The sequence below is a fragment of the Gorilla gorilla genome, chromosome 3 (assembly GCF_029281585.2).
Source record: "Gorilla gorilla gorilla isolate KB3781 chromosome 3, NHGRI_mGorGor1-v2.1_pri, whole genome shotgun sequence".
Taxonomy (NCBI): domain Eukaryota; kingdom Metazoa; phylum Chordata; class Mammalia; order Primates; family Hominidae; genus Gorilla; species Gorilla gorilla.
The window spans coordinates 50067259-50088613 of NC_073227.2; the positions used below are offsets into that span (position 1 = coordinate 50067259).

The 21355-nt window shown below is 36.4% G+C and overlaps 1 protein-coding gene across 1 annotated transcript in view; it reads left to right on the forward strand.

Annotated features, from left to right (window-relative positions):
* The window catches only part of SLC30A9 (solute carrier family 30 member 9), a 92605-nt gene that overhangs the window by 56727 nt on the left and 14523 nt on the right, over nucleotides 1-21355 (forward strand). The window contains exons 10-15 of the mRNA XM_019025661.4: nucleotides 8522-8577; nucleotides 11313-11448; nucleotides 13638-13677; nucleotides 14878-14949; nucleotides 15413-15520; nucleotides 18851-19016. Coding sequence (XP_018881206.1) covers nucleotides 8522-8577; nucleotides 11313-11448; nucleotides 13638-13677; nucleotides 14878-14949; nucleotides 15413-15520; nucleotides 18851-19016 — 578 coding nt within the window. The remainder of the gene's footprint in view (nucleotides 1-8521; nucleotides 8578-11312; nucleotides 11449-13637; nucleotides 13678-14877; nucleotides 14950-15412; nucleotides 15521-18850; nucleotides 19017-21355) is intronic.

Here is a 21355-nt window from a genome sequence, read left to right on the forward strand (position 1 = left end):
TGAACCTGAATATGTAACAGCAGAAAATATTCTTACTAAAGCCACAGACAAAAAAGATTGAAAAAAATGGAGGAAGCCTTGGTAACCTATGGAACAATATCAAGAGTATTCTGTCAAGCATTTAGGGAAGAAACAATACTGAGTACACAGACTTTCAGAAATAGAGAATGAAATGTTTTTCTACTGCTTTAATGAGGCTAGTATAACCCTGATCCCAAAATTTTACAAAGTCATTATGAGAGGGAAAAAACCCTACAGACCAGTTATTCCTCATGAACACAGATATAAAACTCCTTAAAATATAATCAGATTGAATTATATAAATATATAAATATGATATATATAAAAATGATATTATATCATAAGTGAGTAAGATTTCAGGAGTGTAAAGTTGGTTTAACATTCAAAATCAGTAAGTATAGAAGGTTAATATGAAGAAATTAATTGCATTTCTACTATCAGCAAATAAATGGGGAAGGAAATTTTAATAAATTCCATATAAAGTAGTATCACAAAATATTAAATACTTAGAGATAAATCTAGCAAAAGACATACAAGACCTTTACGCTGAAAATCGTAAAATGTTGCTGAGAGAAATCAAAGAAGACCTAAAGAAATGGAGAGATACAATACCGCGTTCATAGGTTGGATGTCATAGATCTGTCAAATCTCCCTAAATTGATTTACAGATATAATGGAGTTCCATTCATAATATGAATAGACTTCTCTGTACAATTGACAAACCGAATAAATTCCAAAATTCATATGGACATGCAAAGAACCTGGAATATTCAAAGCAATCTTGAAACAAGAAATTTGGAGAACTTCAAGACATTATAAACCTATAGAAATTAGGACAGTGAGTTACTGGCATAAGGATTGACAAATCAATGGAACAAAATTGAGGATCCAACAACAGAGCCACATTTACATGGCCCGTGACTTTCGGCAAAGGCATCAAAGCAATTGAGTGAAGAAATGAAACTTTTTAAAACAAATAATGTTGGAAAAATTGGATCCATATGGGGAGAAAAAGGACCTTGACTCCTACTTCACACAGTGTATACAAGTTTGAAATGGATCATAGTCCAAATATAAAAGTTAAAACTATGAAGATTCTAGAAGAAAACCTAGGAGAATATCTTTTAGACCTGGTAGGCAAAGATTTCATAAATAGGACACAGAAACAATATCATAAAATAAGATTTACAAATTCAACTTCATCAAAATTAAAAACTTTTGCTCATTGAAAGACATCCTTAAGGAAATAAATAGGCATAGATTGGGAGAAAATAGTCACAAAGCATTCTGACAAGGGACTGGTATCCAGGATTAAGAAATTCCACGATTCAGTAATAAAATGAGAACCCAGTTTTTTCCCCCCAAGGATAAAGATTTGGGCAGGTACTTCACCAATAAGGAAACATGAATGGTGGCCAGTGGACACCTGAAAAAGTGCTAACACCATTAATGATCAGGAAATGTATATTAATACCACAAGACATCTCTGCATATCCACTATAATGGCTACAAGTAAAAACCTGATAGCCAAATGTTGGTGAAGATGTGGAGCAGCCAGATCTCCCAGTCATTGCTGGTGTATTAATAAAATGGTACAACCACTCTGGAAAATATTTGGCAGCCTCCTATAAACATATACTTACCCTGTGACCCACCAATTCCACTTCTAAGTATTTACCCAAGGGAAGTGGGAATGAATGGTCCCAAAACATTTGTATAAGAATGTTGGCTGGGCGCGGTGGCTCACGTCTGTAATCCAAGCACTTTGGGAGGCTAAGGCGGGCAGATCATCTGAGGTCAGGAATTCGAGACCAGCCTGGCCAAGATGGTGAAACTCCATCTCTGCTAAAAGTACAAAATAGCTGGGCATGGTGATGGGTCCATGTAATCCCAGCTACTTGGGAGGCTAAGGCAGGAGAATCGCTTGAACCCGGAAGGCGGGGGTTACAGTGAGCCGAGATGCGAGATTGCACCACTGCATTCCAGCCTGGATGACAAGAGTGACTCGGTCTCCAAAAAAAAAAAAAAAAAAAAGGAATGTTATAGCAGCTTTACTTATAATGGCTGAAAAAATTGGAATCAACCCAAATGTTTATCAGCAGTACAGCAGATAAACAAATTGTGGTATACTCATACAATGGAATATTATCTGGCAATAAAAGGGAATGAACTACTTTTCTGACTGGCAACATAGTTGTATCTCCAGCAAGGAACTTTAATTTTTAATAGTTTAAAAAATTGGGAAAAATGGTTGCGTCTGATGTCGGGGAGGAAAGAGGCACAGGGAGCTTTTTGGGAATGATGGAAAGGTTCTGTGTCTTCATAGGAATATATGTTTCAAGGGTGTGTGTATTTGTTAACAACCAGAACTGTACATTCTGGGCCAGGTACAGTGGCTCATGCCTGTAATTCCAGCACACTGGGAGGCCGAGGCGGGCGGATCACTGGAGGTCAGGAGTTCGAGGCCAGCCTGGCCAATACGGTGAAACCCGCATCTCTACTAAAAATACAAAAACATTAGCTGAGCGTGGTGGCACATGCCTGTAATCCCAGCTACTCAGGAAATGGAGACAGGAGAATCACTTGAACCCGGGAGGCAGAGGTTGCAGTGAGTCAAGATGGCACCACTGTACTCCAGCCTGGACGACAGAACTGGACATCTCAAAACAAAAACAAAAACAAAACTGCACAATCAGGATTTGTGCATTTCATTGTATGTGAATTTTACCTCAAAAAAATTCTCCCTATGTGGAAATGTGATTACTTAGTAGATATTTGATAATAGTAAGGAATTAGTATTGATTTTTTTTTTTTTTTTTGAGACAGAGTCTCGCTCTGTCGCCCAGGCTGGAGTGCAATGGCATGATCTCAGCTCACTGCAAGCTCCGCCTCCCAGGTTCACACCATTCTCCTGCCTCAGCCTCCCGAGTAGCTGGGACTACAGGTGCCCGCCATCACGCCCAGCTAATTTTTTGTATTTTTAGTAGAGACGGGGTTTCACTGTGTTAGCCAGGATGGTCTCGATATGGTCTTGATCTCCTGACCTTGTGATCCACCTGCCTCAGCCTCCCAAAGTGCTGGTATTACAGACGTGAGCCACCGCACCCGGCCAGGAATTAGTATTGATTTTTAAAAGTCTGATAATAGTCTTGTGGCTGTATTTTCTAAAAAGCCTAGTTTTTAAAGAGATTCATCTAAAATATTTAAAGATGAAATGGTACGATGCTTGGAATTTACTTCAAAATATTCATGAGGGAGTAGATATGGATGAAATAAAACATATTTGGTTACATATTTATAATTGTTAAAGCTTAATGATGGATGATTTGAGTTTTTAAAAATGTTCTATCAGGGCCGGGCATGGTGGCTCATTCCTGTAATCCCAGCACTTTGGGAGGCCGAAGCAGGCAGATCACCTGAGGTCAGGAGTTCAAGACCAGCCTGACCAACATGGCAAAACCCCGTCTCTTAGAGTTTTCAAAAAGACTTCAGTGAAAAATATTTCAACTGGACCTTTCTGAATAGATGGAAATTGTATTTCAGAAAGTTGTTTCTTTCGAGACCTATAATATTTTAAAAATTTTAATTCCTTGTAGTATTTTTATGCCATATGTTTTCCCTCACTTCTTGAGAGACTTAAGTACCTCCAACTTTTAAATTAGACCTGTGTCTCTAATTATAATGTAGTTATTTATTTATTTATTTACTTATTTTTTGAGACAGAGTCTCGCTGTCTTGCCCAGGCTGGAATGCAGTGGCACAATCTCGGCTTACTGCAAACTCCACCTCCCAGGTTCACGCCATTCTCCTGCCTCAGCTTCCTGAATAGCTGGGACTACAGGCACCCGCCACCACGCCCGGCTAGTTTTTTGTATTTGCAGTACAGACAGGGTTTCACCATGTTAGCCTTACAATTTCTGTTACAGTTCATTTTGGAAAACTTTTCTGTTAAATATTGCACATCATATCATTTAATATCAACTCAGATGAATTTATTGAGCACCTGAGTTTGCAATGTAGCAAGTGTTTAGAAGAAGACATGGTTCTTTCTCTGTCTTCTTTAAACAGGTTATATGCACATAAAACAACTAGAAAGATCTTCTAAGGTACCATTTATGCGGGTGCTGGATAGTATGATACTTAAGGAACACCAGAAACGTGAAGGGTGATCATGGAGTAGAGAGCATTTACAGTACTTCTTAGCCACTAGATGTTAATGTTCGTTATGCTGCAAACTAAACAAATGCTCTGTAGGTTATATATACGTAACTGATAGAGATTTATGTTGTAAATATGTAGAAAAAGGTCTGGAAGGATACATATCAAATATAACTGTGATTCTGTCTTACCTCTGAGGAGAGCTGGTTGGGGTGGTCTCATTTTTGTTAGAACTAATAAATATGGTCCATATTCAGTTTATAAAATAGTTGACGGTATCTCACACTTCATTGCACAGCCAACTGAACATTAAGGATTTTTTAAATAGTTGAATGTTTATTGAATATTATAAAAATAATATAAATACATATCTATGTATACATATATACACATAATGTGAATAATGACTGTCACTTTTAATGTACAGGTGTGTATTAGTCCATTTTCACACTGTTGATAAAAACATACCCAAGACTGGGCAATTTACAAAAAAAAGAGGTTTAATTGTGACTAGGGCAGGCTCACAATCATGGTGGAAGGTGAAAGGCATGTCTCACATGGCAGCAGACAAGAGAAGAGGGCTTGTGCAGGGAAACTCCCCTTTTTAAAACCATCAGATCTTGTGAGACTTATTCACTATCACGAGAACAGCACAGGAAAGTCTTGCCTCCGTGATTCAGTTACCTCCCACTAGGTCCCTCCCACAACATGTGGGAATTCAAGATGAGATTTGGGTGGGGACACAGCCAAACCATATCTTTCCGCCCCAGCCCCTCCTGAATCTCATGTCCTCACATTTCAAAACCAGTCATGCCTTCCCAACAGTCCCCCAAAGTCTTAACTCATTTCAGCATTAACTCAAAAGTCCATCCAAGGTGTCATCTAAGACAAGGCAAGTCCCTTCTGCCTATGAACCTGTAAAATCAAAAGCAGGTTAGTTATTTCCTGGATACAATGAGGGTACAGGCATTGGGTAAATACAGACATTGGGTGAATACAATGTCTCCATTTGGAGACATTGGGTAAATGTCTCCAAAAGGGAGACATTGGCCAAAACAAAGGGGCTACAGGCCCCATGCAAGTCCAGAATCCAGCGGGGCAGTCAATTCGTAAAGCTCCAAAATGATCTCCTTTCGCTCCATGTCTCACCTCCAGGTCACGCTGATGCAAAAGGTGGGCTCCCACAGCCATGGGCAGCTCCACCTCTTTAGCTCTGCAGGATATAGCCCACTTTTGGCTGCTTTCAGGGGCTGGCATTGAGTGTCTGTGGCTTTTCCAGGTGCACTGTGCAAGCTGTCAGTGGATCTATCATTCTGGGGTATGGAGGGCAATGGCCGCCCTCTGCTCACAGCTCCACTAGGTGGTGCCCCGGTAGGTTTTCTGTGTGGGGGCTCCCACCCCACATTTCCCTTAAGCACTGCCCTAGCAGAGGTTGTCCATGAGAGCCCCGCCCGTGCAGCAAACTTCTACCTGGGCATCCAGGTGTTTCCCATACATCCTCTGAAATCTAGGCAGAGATTTCCAAACCTCAATTCTTGACATCTGTGCACCCACAGGCCCAACACCACGTGGAAGCTGCCAAGGCTTGGGGCTTCCACCTGCTGAAGCAATAGCTGGAGCTGTACCTTGGCCCTTTTTAGTCACAGCTGGAGCAGCTGGGATGCAAGGCACTAAGCTCCCAGACTGCACACAGCAGAGGGACCCTAGGCCCAGCCCACAAAACCACTTTTCTTCCTAAACCTCCAGGCCTGTGATTCAAGGGGCTGCCACAAAGGTCTTTGACATGCCCTAGAGACATTTTCCCCCTTTTCTTGGTGATTAACATTCAGTTCCTCATTACTTATGCAAATTTCTGCAGCAGGCTTGAATTTCTCCTCAGAAAATGGAATTTTCTTTTCTATTGCATTGTAAGGCTGCAAATTTTTGAAACTTTTATGCTCTATTTCCCTTTTAAAACTGAATGCTGGGGCTGGGCACAGTGGCTCATGCCTGTAATCCCAGCACTTTGGGAGGCTGAGGCGGGCAGATCACGAGGTGAAGAAATCGAGACCATCCTGGCCAACATGGTGAAACCCCATCTCTACTAAAAATACAAAAATTAGCTGGGTGTGGTGGCGCTTGCCTGTAGTCCCAGCTACTCGGGAGGCTGAGGCAGGATAATCGCTTGAACCTGGGAAGCAGAGGTTACAGTAAGCCAAGATCGTGCCACTGCATTCCAGCCTGGCGACAGAGTGAGACTTTGTCTCAAAAAAAAAAAAAAAAAACAAAACAAAACTGAATTCCTTTAATAGCACCCAAATCACCTCTTGAATGCTTTGCTGCTTAGAAATTTCTCCAGCCAGACACTCTAAATCATCTCTCTCAAGTTCAAAGTTCACAAATCTCTAGGGCAGGGGCAAAATGCTACCAGTCTCTTTGCTTAAAACATAACAAGAGTCACCTTTGCCCCAGTTTCCAACAAGTTCCTCATTTCCATCTGAGACCACCTCAGCCTGGACTTTATTGTCCGTATCGCTGTCAGCATTTTGGGCAAAGCCATTCAAAAAGTCTCTAGGAAATTCCAAACTTTCTCACATTTTCCTATCTTTTTCTGAGCCCTCCAAACTGTTCCAACCCCTGCCTGTTACCCAGTTCCAAAGTTGCTTCCACATTTTCGGGTATCTAGAGCAGCACCCCACTCTACTGGTACCAATTTACTGTATTATTCTGTTTTCATGCTGCTGATAAAGACATACCCAAGACTGGGCAATTTACAGAAAAAGGAGGTTTAATGGACTTACAATTTCACATGGCTAGGGAAGCCTCACAATCATGCAGAAGGTGAAAGGCACGTCTCACATGGTGGCAAGACAAGAGAAGAGAGCTTGTGCAGGGAAACTGCCCTTATTAAAACAATCAGATCTCATAAGACGTATTCACTAGCACAAGAACAGCATGGGAAAGACCTGCCCTGATGATTCAGTTACCTCCCACCAGATCCCACAACACTTGGGAATTCAAGATGAGATTTGGGTGGGGACACAGCCAAACCATATCAGGGTGTAAAAGAGTTATATCTTCCTTTGAATTTCCTGTCATTCTCTTAGTTTAATTCCCTGAAAAATCATGTATATTTTAGGTGGTTTGCTCCCTTTTCCCATGGAATCCAGTGGTAAAAGCTTATAATATTCTGTGTATTTAGGGTAGGGTTTCCAATATTAAGACCTAAAAATATATTTGTATTAAGTATTTTCAAGTTTCTTTAATCTCTATTTTTTATTAGAAAAAATGTGTCTATTAAATTTCTTGTAACCTAAGGGAAACCTCATCTGTGAAGAAGTCATTATCTAGAAACTTCACTTATCTGATTATTTGATATGATGCTAGAAAAAGGAAAAGCCTCAGATTAATCAACTAAAATTACATAGGGAATTCACTCAGAGGCTTTATATTTTTATCAAATAGTTCTAATAAGGTAGTCTTATGATGTGATTTCTAGATTCACATCAAATTAGGATGGAAAGGACTTACTAGGGACAAGCATACTACTATTGAGAAGTTCCAGTGGATAACTCTTTAACAAAGGACAAAACTTTAAAAACCACCTAAGTGGAAATGAAAGAAAGAAGGAAGAAATGATGAAGGCAAGTGAGACAGAGGAGAGGGAGTCAGAAAGGAAGGAAAGAAAAGAATATGATATATAATTCCTGTGCATGGTTTTGCAGTTTTAATAGAAATGTGTGTGCCCATACACAATATATATATATTGTTTAAAGTTTTTATCTTTTACTTGTACAGCTATACAAGTTATTCTTCCTGTAAAAAGTCAAATATTACAGACTACCTTAATTCTGCCTCTCTTCAGAGATACAAACATAGTTACTTGCATGTTCTTTTAAACCTTTTCCGTGCTTTACATTATATGTAGTTTATAAAAACTACAAAGCGTAAGTTCTGTACTGTACATACTGTTCCTAACTTGCTTTTTTCTCTTCTTCCACTTAACGGTATGTCTAGGAGCTTTATCCATGTCAGTATAGAAAGCTCTACTCTAACCCTATTTTTTTAACCTACTGTAGAAGTAATTTATGGTTTATCATTTATTTTGTCATTCCCAATTGATGGATTTTTTTTAGGTTGCTTTCATGTTTCTCATCTTTATAAACAGTGGTGTTTTGAACCCCTTTGAGTTCATCTTTATTTTTTAAGGTAAGTACTAGAAACCAGAATTGCTGGGTCATTGGACATGCATATGTTGAGTGTTTCTTTGTCATTGTTAGCCTGCACCCTCCACATTGGCTTTACCATATTATACTCTCCATCTTGCTAATGATTATTCACCTTTTTTTCTTCTTCTTCATAGGGTTTACTAGCATTGGGCATCAGTAAGTCTGTTCAAACACCAGATCCTTCTCATCCGTAAGGACATTGCCTTATTTTGTTTTTGTTTGTTTTGGCGATAAGTCATTGAAATAACTAAATATCAGAAATCTCCTGCAATTTATGTACCTGCAGTTTGTTCAAGATTTGGTCATTTCTTCCACTGTAGTATCTAAAATGCAGAACTTCCCACTGTGTCAAAGTAAATTCAAGGTATAATTTGAAAATGGAGTTCAAGTTATTTTTATGCTTTGTAGCATGGCATGGAGATCTTGTTTTCTCCAAATTTGATAATAATAAAGCACATATTTTGATCTTAGAGGTCTGTTTTATTTGGTCCAAGGAAACATATATTCTAGATTTAGACTCATAGGCTGCCCAATCTAAAATTTTGATGATAACTTCTATTAGATACACACTTATTTTAATCGTCCTGTTGTGATTTGGAAATGTATTTTGTTAATATTTCAGAATTATTTATTTGTAAAATGAGTATACTTTTTAGAATATTATTTTGAATCATAGCCATTATTTGATACAGAGATTTTTTTCTATTGCTTCTATTAACATAACCATCTAACACTTTTGAATTCCACAAGCATCATTTTAAGACTAGCTTCAGTAATATAATTTGATAAATCTTAAGACCAAAAAAAGTGCACTTTTATTTCTGTAAAGGAGTCTACCTCTATTCTTTAGAAATGCCTTTCTTTACTTGAAAGCAATACTACTGTTTTCCCATAAATAACATATTTGAATGTTTTCTAACTGTCAAGCTAGTATAGAGAATAGCTCTCTAGTGTGTTAATTACCCATCATTACAGTGTTTTACCATCTTAAGAAAATTTTTTTTTTTCTTGGCCAGTTTTATGTACAAAAGATTTAAAAACAGAAGGTACAAATTTTAAATTTTAGGTTGTGAAGATTTCTTCTCAAGGTATTTTTATAGTCTACTTTAGTGCTGCCCAACAGAATTTTCTGCAATGATGGAAATATTTTATATCTGTCCAGTATGGTAGTAGCTAACTACATGTAGCTATTGAGCACTTGAAATGTGGCCAGTGCAACTGAAGAACTAGATTTTAAACTATATTTAGTTTTAATTTATTTAAATTTAAATTGCCACATGTGGCTAGTGGCTCATCATATTGGGCAGTTTAGACCTACATAATCAAAATTTTCAATAAGTTCATAATTCCTTGAAATCACCTGAAGTGTAAGTAATACCATTTATTTTATATCTTAATTTATTTTAACGTGAATATATATTCATGTTACTTTAGAAGAAAGTAAATTTTTCTGAGTGAGCTAATTGTCACATTGTCACATCTATGAACTGGGAATTCCCCATGGCAGGATTACTCTTTGAAAAAAGGAATTCCAAGAGCAGCTTGATTAAGAATTCTTGTTGAAAGCCAGGTGCAGTGGCTCATGCCTGTAATCCCAGCACTTTGGGAGGCTGAGGCAGGCGGATCACCTAAGGTCGGGAGTTCGAGACCAGCCTGACCAACATGGAGAAACCCCATCTCTACTGACAAAACAAAAAAATTAGCTGAGTGTGGTGGCGCATGCCTGTAATCCCAGCTACTCGGGAGGCTGAGGCAGGAGAGTCGCTTGAACTCAGGAGGCGGAGGCTGTGGTGAGCCAAGATCGCGCCATTGCACTCCAGCCTGTTCAACAAGAGCGAAACTCCGTTTCAAAAAAAAAAAAGTCGGGCGCGGTGGCCCACGCCTGTAATCCCAGCACTTTGGGAGGCCGAGGCAGGCAGATCACCTGAGGCTGAGAGTTCGAGACCAGCCTGACCAACGTAGAGAAGCCCCGTCTCTACTAACAATACAAAATTAGCTGGGTGTGGTGGTGCATTCCTATAATCCTAGCTACTTGGGAGGCTGAGGCAGGAGAATCGTTTGTACTCGGGAGGTGGAGGTTGTAGTGAGCCAAGATCCTGCCATTGCACTCCAGCCTGGGCAACGAGCAAAACTCCGTCTCAAAAAAAAAAAAAGAATTCTTGTTTAAATTTGTATTTCTCAGAAGAGTGCCACTGAGTTTGGGTTTGGGACTAAATTTTCCAGGAAATATTTTTATTAATGAGTGATTCTTTTCCTCCTCTAGTATGTTATTAATATATTTTTGAGCACCTTTAATACTAAGTATTGTGTCAGTACTTACAATAATACAAAATAATGTACATATTGACAAAGCGTGCTTGAAAAATAATTGAGATTTTAGCACCATGAAAACACCCAGAAAACTGAAGGTCTTAGTTCTAGTAATAGTTGAAAGTTGCTGTGTGCTAACCTATTCAGAACCAGCAATAAATTATGTGTTGTAAACTTCTGTATCCAGCATCAAATTATAGGTATTATAAATAATAGACTGGCTGCACACAAAGATGAAAATATTCAATTAGAAGCTGCATTACAAGGAAATTTAAATGTTATCCTGGTCATTAAACATCTGAATGCATTTTTTAAAAGATTAATTTTACCAGGATCTGTGGTACATAATAGTAAAGTAGCTCTCTAAATCAAAATAGGCTATTTGGAAAAGAGATCAGAAAATACCTGAATTAAATGGTATTCACTTTATGTATTTTCAAAATTCTTACAGTTTTTTCCACTTTACATATTGCTTTTCAAGTTTGGCACTTAACATCTTACTTAAATATAAAATTATAACATCTTGATAGTCTTTTTCATTGACCTATTAAGCACATATATTTTAAAAGAAACCATTTGTATTTCTTGCGAACTATATTCTTTTCTATTTTTCAGGTACGGATTTTCAAATATGCGCTATATTTCTTCACTAATTAGTGGTGTTGGTATTTTCATGATGGGTGCAGGACTATCTTGGTACCATGGAGTCATGGGATTGCTTCATCCTCAACCAATAGAATCCCTTCTATGGGTAATCCTCTTTTTTTCTCCTCAGTTTTGATGTCTTATGATGTAGTGATTGTGTACAGTAGAAGGCCTTTGTCATATTGGTGTTAAAGGAGAGTGACATACACCTTCTTGACTGTGTATTGTAGGGTTATATATCTATAGTTTAATTTTTAGAACGTGACTGGACATAACCTCTAAATCCATAAGATTCAATGATGTTGAACAAGATCTCTGTAGGTACCAATTATCAAGCCCTGCTCCTTGGTTAAAATCTTGGGCAGTTCCACTAATTTCTCCAGTTACTGTTGAAGAACAAGAAAACCTCTGTTCACTTTTGGTCCCAAGAATAGTCTCATTTCAGTAATTAAAATATTCAGACCCATGTAATAGTCATAAGTTGGAACTATATTTGAAGTTAAAGCTTCTCTTTTCCCGCATCCTGGGCTTCCTTCAGGTAGGAAGCCTGCACTGTGGGAATGGGAGGATAGCAGGATGATCACCCGTATGATCCCCTCTGGGGCTTCTGCCCCTCTCTCCTATTCCCTGGAAAGTGTTGAGGGTTTGGATAGGGGATAAAAACATACCACTTTACTGACTACAGTGTTATTTTGCATTGGTTTCCTCTGGCCTTTGTAGATGTTTAAAGCTGTCTTTTTTTTTTTCTCATGGGCACTTCTTGGAGATTACCCTGCTTGGCTGCTCTGGCTCTGGCTGCCCAAATTGATCACGTAGCCTACCCTCTCAGCTTCTGCATCTCATGGTGTGGTTTCCAGACAGTGCTGAAGTTGTCTTGCATTTGGAAAGAATGCCCTTTGAGCAGCTGATCTCCTTATAAAAGACTCCTAGGGACCTGTGTGTTAAAACAGACATCTTTAACACACTTTCTGTGGGAGTGCAGGTTTTTCTCTCAAGCCCAATGATCTACTCTGCTGATACAGCCAATATCAGTTAGTAGGCTTGCATATGGATGTATCACTCAGGTATGCATCAGACAGTTTGCTGTGATCCAATATCCCGGGGGACACACATCAAGGCTACTGAACAATCTTAGTAGCTCAACAGCTTTCACCAAAGAAATCTTTATTTTTGGCCTCCTCAATTTCAGCTCTTCTTATGTGGTCTAGAGGATGTGGAGCTAGCATGTAGTCTAGTGGGTAGAGGCCCCAGGTTTGGGCTACCTTCTGTGCAAGGCCTGAATAGGTGGTATAACACCTCCTTTTGGAATGTGGGGATACTTGTACCTATTTTCTTCTCTATTTTGGGTTGTAGTCAGAACTAGACAGAATCAATCTGTCTACTTTTTAAATATCCTGTTATATCATGCAAATCTACTTAATAACAAGCGCATTAAACTAGGCTTATTTGTTATTCTCTAGTTTTCTATAGTTTTGATTGACTAGTTTCTTACCATAATACATTTCATATAATTAAAACAAACAAATGTATTTCCTCCATTCTGAAAAGATTTGGCCACTTTATGGGTACTTCATTGTTCTAGCGTTCTTCTAATTTGTATAGTGTCACTTTATACAGGCAAAGCGCTCTCTGTAGTTAGAGATTAGGTAATTAGTTAAATTTTCAGTTGTATATAAGTTTTAAAACTTCTAAAAGCTCTTGTGTCTTTCAGTAACTAAATGGGTTTCCATTAGACTATGGCCCTTTTTAAAATAGTGTTGGACTAGGTTCAAAGTTTTCAGACCTCTATTTTAGGAAAGCCTAGGGTTCTAAACATTGTTGAAAATTCTGTAGATGTTTGGTTTGAATTTCATTAAAATAAAAAAAAGTGTTGCTAGGTTAACTTTTTTTGTTTTTGGTACACCCCTGTCTAAAGCTTTTTTAACCATCTTTAATTGAAGAGTGTCCTGGGATTGCAGGGAATGTGGTATTACCGAAAAACAAAAATTGGTTACTGTTTGTAACTACTTATCTTTCTGAATCAGGATTTTCTTGGTATTAGGCATGGAAGCAAAATCCAGAAGTTACTTGAGTTTGGGTGTGGATCTTACTGTATCTGGTGTCTACCACTCCTGATATCAAATATTGTATTCATATCTCATTGTCCTCCTCATTTGAGTTGTTTCCCATTAGTAACATTACTGTCTGGCTTAAATTTGAATTCGTGTTTTTGTTGTAGACATTACGGACTTTATATATGAACAATTGTGATTGGAAGTACTTAATTTATGCTTTATTTTAATATTTCTTTTCTAGGCATATTGTATTTTAGCAGGATCATTAGTATCTGAAGGAGGTATGTACTGTCACAGAGTATGTCTCTATTCTTAATTTAGTAATATATATTCAGCTGTCCATTATTATAGTTTGCTAAGTTCTGTTGATTAAAGAAAAGCAAGTGTGGGAATAGGCATCTAAGCTTTCTCTACTTTTAGGGAGTAAAGTCTTTGCATAATGTACTGTGGTTGTTCTGTAATGGATAGCTGTGGGGGGGTGTGTAACTGCGCCCTGCCATGGGATGGCATCCTGGCAAAGCCTCATTTCTCTTTGTGTCCTGAGCTGCTAGGATAAGCTCAAGTAGGTGACTATCAGATAGATGGAGGACAATAACTGGTGTGGCATGAAAGCGCTTAGCAAGCCCACCATATTTGTGGTTATTTTTAAACTATGTGGTGGTAAGAGGTGTTCCTTACAATTTTTACTTTGCAAACATTATTCCTTGATTGAACCCGCCACCACTACTATCACTGTTACTTGCCGATTCACTAAAAATTGGATAAATAATTATTTTACCTATTTAAAAGGGAAAGTATGTTTCATTTTTGAGTATCATACCATAATACTCAAAACATTTGAAATGGAGTATAAAAAACATAATTAAACTGAACTTTTAAAATTAGAGTTTAATAATATTCACCAGAAGAATATTATTTACTGGCTCTTGTGATACAAATATTTCAAAGTTTTTGAAATACACAGCTATAGCAGTATGATGACAGAGAACTGCTAATATCAGTATAAAACTGCCTGATTCACTGCTGTGCTCATGTTTACTTCTGAAACATTGTAACTTTCTATGTATAATGTTCCCTTCATCTATTTTTAAAATTAACATTTTTTATTGACAGATCCTAATTGTATATGTTTATGGGGCCCCTCATCTTTGAAAGTCTATGAAATGGTTATAACACAACCTGCTTCAAAAGATTGGGAGGCTCAGAAATGAATGTGGTTAGTGTGGTGCTGCCAAATAGCAGCTCTTCAATAAACTAAAGCTGTTGTTATTAGTAATTATATTTAATTATTATGGTTTAGAATTATGGGGTTCATTTTATTATAATGATTAATTGATAACAACTAATTAACATAGAACTTGTCCGTATTGCCAACCCTAGTTTTAAAATGTTGTGCTTATTTGTTTATCTTTTGAGATGCCATCTTTAAAGTTTGGAGGCATGAAGTTTCTGTCTTGCTGATATGAATGCTTTTCTTTTAGCAACACTTCTTGTTGCTGTAAATGAACTTCGTAGGAATGCTCGGGCTAAAGGAATGTCATTTTACAAGTATGGTATGTATTTTAGAAACCAAGTGTTTGTTTCACCTCCCTTATTTGCTTAAAATTACTTAGTACTGTTATTGCTTTGTTCCTAATAGAAATGTACAAAATATATCTGAATATCATCCCTGTATGGCTCTTACATATCCTTCAGCCCTTATTAAAAAGAAATGTAGTATAGAAATTTGAACATGGATACTTTATATTTGGATTTGACTTAAGTGAACTAAGGTATTTCTTTATATGGTTATATAACTTGAGAAAGTAATTTGACTTTATGTATCAGTTATTGTTGACATTTAAGCCAAGAAATTATGTTTGCATTGAGCAAGGTTTTTAAAATCATAATCTCTCATACACTTTTTTATCTTAACTTATATCTTGATTTTAAATGGATACTTATTAAAATGTTACCTGATAGTATCAAGTTAAGATTTTAGAAATTTTCTTGTCTTGTCTCTTCCCCAATGACTAGTAATGGAAAGTCGTGATCCTAGTACAAATGTGATATTATTGGAGGATACTGCTGCAGTCTTGGGAGTTATAATAGCAGCCACTTGCATGGGCCTTACTTCTATAACAGGTAAATATTTCTTAAATTACAGGTGATTTATTTGTCCTACTTAAATAATTCTCTAATATGTGGGAATTTTCTCTTATATCATTGAATAATATTAAACCAACAAATTGTTAAATGTTAATTCCATACTAATCATTGACTTATGTAAGACATTTGGTCAGCAGAAGTATTCAGGTTTATTTGAATTAAAAATGTCTCTAAATTAGAAATAAGGAAGGCTATTTGTAAAGGATTTCTGTAATGCTGTAAGTCTTTCTAGCTGTGACTTAAAAAATTGTGCAATCACTCTGAACTTTTTATTTACCTATAAAAGTGTGGATAATATTTACCTTGGTAACCTCTTAGGTTTATTAAGAAAATATGAGAGTTTTAATAAACTCTAAAGTTCCAAATAAATATACATAGGTCCTCAAATAACATTGTTTTGTTCAACTTGATTTTGTTGTAACATTGTTGCGAAAAATATCAATTCCTAACTGGAGCTACCGTCTCTGTGGAGTTTGCTCATTCTCCCTTTATCTGCATAGGTTTTCTTTGGGCACTCCAACTTCCTCCCACATCACAATGCCGTGCATGGTCAGTGAATTGGGGTGTCTAAATAGTCCCAATCTGAGTGAGTGTGGGGGTGTGTGTAAGTGTGCCCTGCCATGGGATGGCATCCTGGCCAGGTCTGGTTCCTTCTTGTGTCCTGAGCTGCTAGAATAGGCTCAAGTAGATGATAATCAGACAAATGCAGGACAATAACTGATGCATGAAAGCACTCAGCAAGCCTACATATTTGTGGTTGTTTATTTTTTAATTATGTGGTGGTGATAGGTGTTCCTTACAATTTTCACTTTGCAAACATTTATTCTTTGATTTAACCCACCACCCCTACTATTGCTGATACTCACTGATTCACCAAAAATTGGGTAAATAATTATTTTACATAGTTTTTATTAATTTTTAAAAATGTATATGTAGCCCACATTTATTTCAGTGTTCAATATTAGACATGTTTTGGGTCTTAGAAGTTGAGTGATGTTTTTGTGACCAGAAATATGCCATAGGAACTTAACTCTTTTTTTTTTTTTGAGACAGAGTTTTGCTCTTGTTGCCCAGGCTGGAATGCAATGGTGCCATGTCGGCTCACTGCAACCTCCACCTCCCAGGTTCAAGCGATTCTCCTGCCTCAGCCTCCCGAGTAGCTGGGATTACAGGCATGCGCCACCACGCCTGGCTAGTTTTGTATTTTCAGTAGAGACGGGGTTTCTCCATATTGGTCAGGCTGATCTCAAACTCCCGACCTCGGGGGTGATCCTCTTACCTTGGCCTCCCAAAGTGCTGGGATTACAGGCGTGAGCCACCGCGGCCGGCCGGAACTTAACTCTTGTTTGTATCAGTTAGCTTATGGTAAAATTGGTTTTGTTATATGTTGTTCCCTATAAAGTCGCAGTTTCTAAGAACCTTTTGACAACATGAATGAGGACTTAACCGTACATTGTGGCTCTTGTTCATTTGTCTTTTTCCACCCTTAATGCCAATAATAACTACTGTTGCCTTCCTATTTCTTTAATTCTAAGTTGTTTCTGTCCTTATTTTGGTAGCTAATTAAGTGTTTTGAGGGCCAATAAAATACAAGTAAATGAAAAGACAATTCTATTTTATTTTTATTTTCGAAAACAAAAGAACCATTTAGCATGAAAAGACTCAATTTATGAAGCTGGAATTCTCTTGGAAAGGAACTTCTTCCATTCTTCTCTATTTGTCCTTACATATTTAAAATAATTTTAGGTGACGAGCTTCCACAGTTCTGCAGTGTTTCTTCAAATAGTCTGAAATATGAATACTTCTTTCTCATTCTGAGTGTGCATTTTAATACCAAACCAGCATTCTCTGATGTTTATTGTGATCCAAAATATTTGTAAAAGTGTTGATTGTTTTTCTGGTTGACCACATAGTTTTAGACTGTTTTTGAACATAAATTACTAGCAAAATTTTAGGCTTAAGAAAAGTGTGACTTGATGCAGATGTCAACTTTGAATAATTTATTTTCTTTTACATAATAATAGAAACCAATCAAATCAAACTTACAAAAATATGTAATGTATTTTACATGAATTAAATTTTTCTTAATTAGCTAATTTATTCAAGTTAAATTAACATGCCAAGAAATAAAAGTTTTCTTAAAAAAGGTATTTTCTTTCAGCTAATATTCCTGTGATTTCTTTAAGAGTACATGAATGTATATATTTAAATAAAAATAACTCTTTACATTTGGATTTCTAAAGAGCAGTATTTGATTTTGAGCTCTATAATTACAAAACTTCTAATGGATAATGTTTTACAAGCGGATCATTTTTAACACTTAGTATAGATAAACAAGTTTGCTTTTTAGTGTTACAGCTTAGCAAAATATATGTTTTATCAAGCATTAAGAAGAGTTAAATATATTGATGACATTTCATCTTTGGGATAAAAAGACTTGTAGTCATAAAAGCCATGTGTAAAATGTATTATAAAGATTTAAAATGTATTTATTGGTGTCTATTATATAAATATTACCTATACATTCATAGATGATAAATCAGCCTTTCTCATTGGTTCTGGGAGAGAAGCCCTGACAACCTAAGGCAAATATTAGAATCAGAATCACCTGAAGGGCTTGGGGAAACACAGAATGCTGAAACCCACATCCAGAATTTTTTATTCAGGGGCCTGAAATGAGGTCTGAGAATTTGCTTTTCTACCAAGTTTTCAAGTGATGGCTGCTGGTCCAGGAACCACACTTTGAGAAGCACCACCTTGAGGCACCTATGGCATGTAATGAATTAAGTTCTGTCCTTTTTATCTAGAATGATACTAGCTATATATCATCCTTGGTTGGATGAGAAGAGAGTCACCCATATTATTTTCTGTAGGGCTTAATTCTCTTACAGAACATTAGTAGGAAGAAGATACAGAAAAAGGTTTCTTTCAGCTTTTGATTTCTCTGTTATTTTGTCTATCTGGTGTAGGAAAAGTGTATGGATATATCTAAAAGAAATGGATTCTTCATTATGTCATTTTTTTGTATTGGTGTCTCTAAATGTGCTCAGAAACTTCATATATGTAATGACAGGTACAAGTAAGAGATCTTAATTATGTCACATAGTACTCTTATGAAAGCAAGTTGTAGCATCCTCATTTTGTGATATATTAAAACTATTAGGAGTCATTAAAGGAAGTAATTAAAGAAATTAGGAATAAATTTCAAGTGCCTTGATTTACTTGTTCTGGTTCTTTGCTCTCTATAAAGTTCACTGAAATAATATAAACTGTTAATTTACTGATTTTTTTATGTGCTTTATTTAGGCAATCCACTGTATGACAGCCTAGGTTCTTTGGGTGTGGGCACCTTATTAGGCATGGTCTCAGCATTCCTCATCTACACTAACACAGAAGCACTCTTAGGGCGGTCCATCCAGCCAGAACAAGTACAACGGCTCACTGAACTCCTGGAGAATGACCCATCAGTAAGGTCAGCCTTATTCCAGTAATCCTGTTAAGGCTTACAAAAACATATTAAAAAACAGAAATGCCTGGTTTGTAAATACTTCCAGAGGAAGTTTTGGATTCCTCGTCTTCAGAACATTTTAGTCTGTAACTTTTCAGAATTATAATCCTGGAAGGAAGAAAGAATACACTTAGGAAACTCCTTCTAAGTTTCCTTTTAAATTTTCTATACTTCTAATTTTTAGAGTAAGGAACAGTCAAGTTGATATAGTGAGAATAGAAGTTTGCAAAGTGGTTGTCTTCTTAGTGGAAATACTTAATATGGAACCTGTAGAGTTGCCTTATATTCGTGTTGCAATTACAAATTGAATATATTAAATTTAAAAAGATTTTTGTTCATTGGGCAATGATTACCAAATTAAATATAATTTATATTTACTTTGAAAATAGACTTTGTTTTAGCTTATTTTAAGTATTTTTCTTATAATCTTTATCTTTTAAATTACATAAAACTAAAGAACTGGAGACTTAGGAGACAATCAGCAGAAGAGATACAGAATTCTAATAGTGCTTTTCAGTGAAATTCTAGCAGCATTGTGGTTTTATAATGAAATAAAAGAACAAACCTTTAAAAACCCAGTTTTCTACTAACTCGCTCTATATTTTTTCAAACTTTAAAATAAGATTTTTTTGTGTATTGTACTTGAAATCTTTAAGTTAAATCTTTTTAAAATGACCTGTATATCTGAATTAGTAAAATATATTAATGATTACTAGATTTATATTCTATGCCCTATATGTTTAATCTTGAAAAGTAACTATCTTATTGGAACAAGATTAGAAATTGAGAGACGGGCACAGTGGCACATGCCTATAGTTCCAGCTACTTGGGAAGCTGAGGCAGGAGGATCACTTGAGGCCAGGAGTTTGAGGCTAGTGTGCAATGATCATGTCTGTGAATAGCCACTCACTGTACTATATTCTGGGCAGCATAGCAAAACGCTGTCTCAAAAAAAAAAAAAAAAAAAAAAGATTAGAAGTTGAGCATTATGAAAATCAGTATTAGAGTTATTAACATAATGTGAGATAATCCAAATTAATATCCTTTCCTTGTGATGTTTTTGTCTGGTTTTGGTATTAAGATAATACTGGCTTCAGAGAATGAGTTGGGAAATGTTCTCTCCTATTTTTTTTGGAAGAGTTTGTGAATAATTGGTGTTAGCTTCTTTAAATGGTAGAATTCAAGTATCTGGATATGAGCTTTGCTGTGTGGGTAGTTTTTTGATTAGTAATTATATCTCTTGTTATGGATCTGTTCAGATTGTCTGTTTCTTCTTGACTTAGTTTAAGTAGCTTGTATTCTAGGAATTTGTGTTTTACTTCTAATTTACCTAATTTGTTGGTATACAGCTATTTATAATATTCCTTTGTAATCCATTTTATTTCTTTAGTGTTGGTACAAATGTCTCATCTTTCATTTCTGTAATTTGAATCTTCTCTTTTCTTGGTCAGTGTAGCTAAAGGTTTGTTCATTTTCTTGATCTTTCTAAAGAACCAGCTTTTGGTTTAATTGACTTTCTCTGTTGTTTTTCTATTTTCTTTTTCGTGACTTTCTCCTTTAATCTTTATTATTTTTTTCCTTCTGCGTGCTTTCAGTTTAGTTTGCTCTTCTTCCACTGTCTTAAGGTTAAGCTTTTAATTTGATGTTTCTTCTTTTTTAAAATAGACAATTACAGCTACAAATTTTCCTTTAAGTATTGCTTTCTCTGCATTCCACACATTTCAATATATTGTGCCATTTTCATTCATCTAATAGTATTTTCTAATTTCTTTTTTTATTCTTTTCAGTTATTTAGGGGAGTATGTCACTTAATTTTTACGTATTTGTGAGTTGCACAGATTTCTTTCCATTATTGATTTATTATTTTGTTCTATTGTGGTCAAAGAATATGTTTTATATTAGTTCTGTCCTTTTAAATTTACCAAGGTTTGTTTTATGGCCTTACATATAGTCTTGGATAATATTCATGTGCACTTGAGAAGAATGTATATTCTGCTGTTGTTGTAGAGTGTTCTGTAGATGTTTGTTAGGTTTAATTGGTTTATAGTGACTTCAATTTCCCTAATTATCTTCTTGCTCTATTGTTCTATCCTTTTTTTTTTTTTTTTTTTTTTTTTAGATAGAGTTTTGTTCTTGTTGCCCAGGCTGGAGTGCAGTGGCACGATCTTGGCTCACTGCAACCTCCGCCTCCCAGATTCAAGTGATTCTCCTGCCTCACCCTCCCAAGTAGCTGGGATTACAGGTGCTCACCACCATGACCAGCTAATTTTTGTATTTTTAGTAGAGACGAGGTTTCACCACTG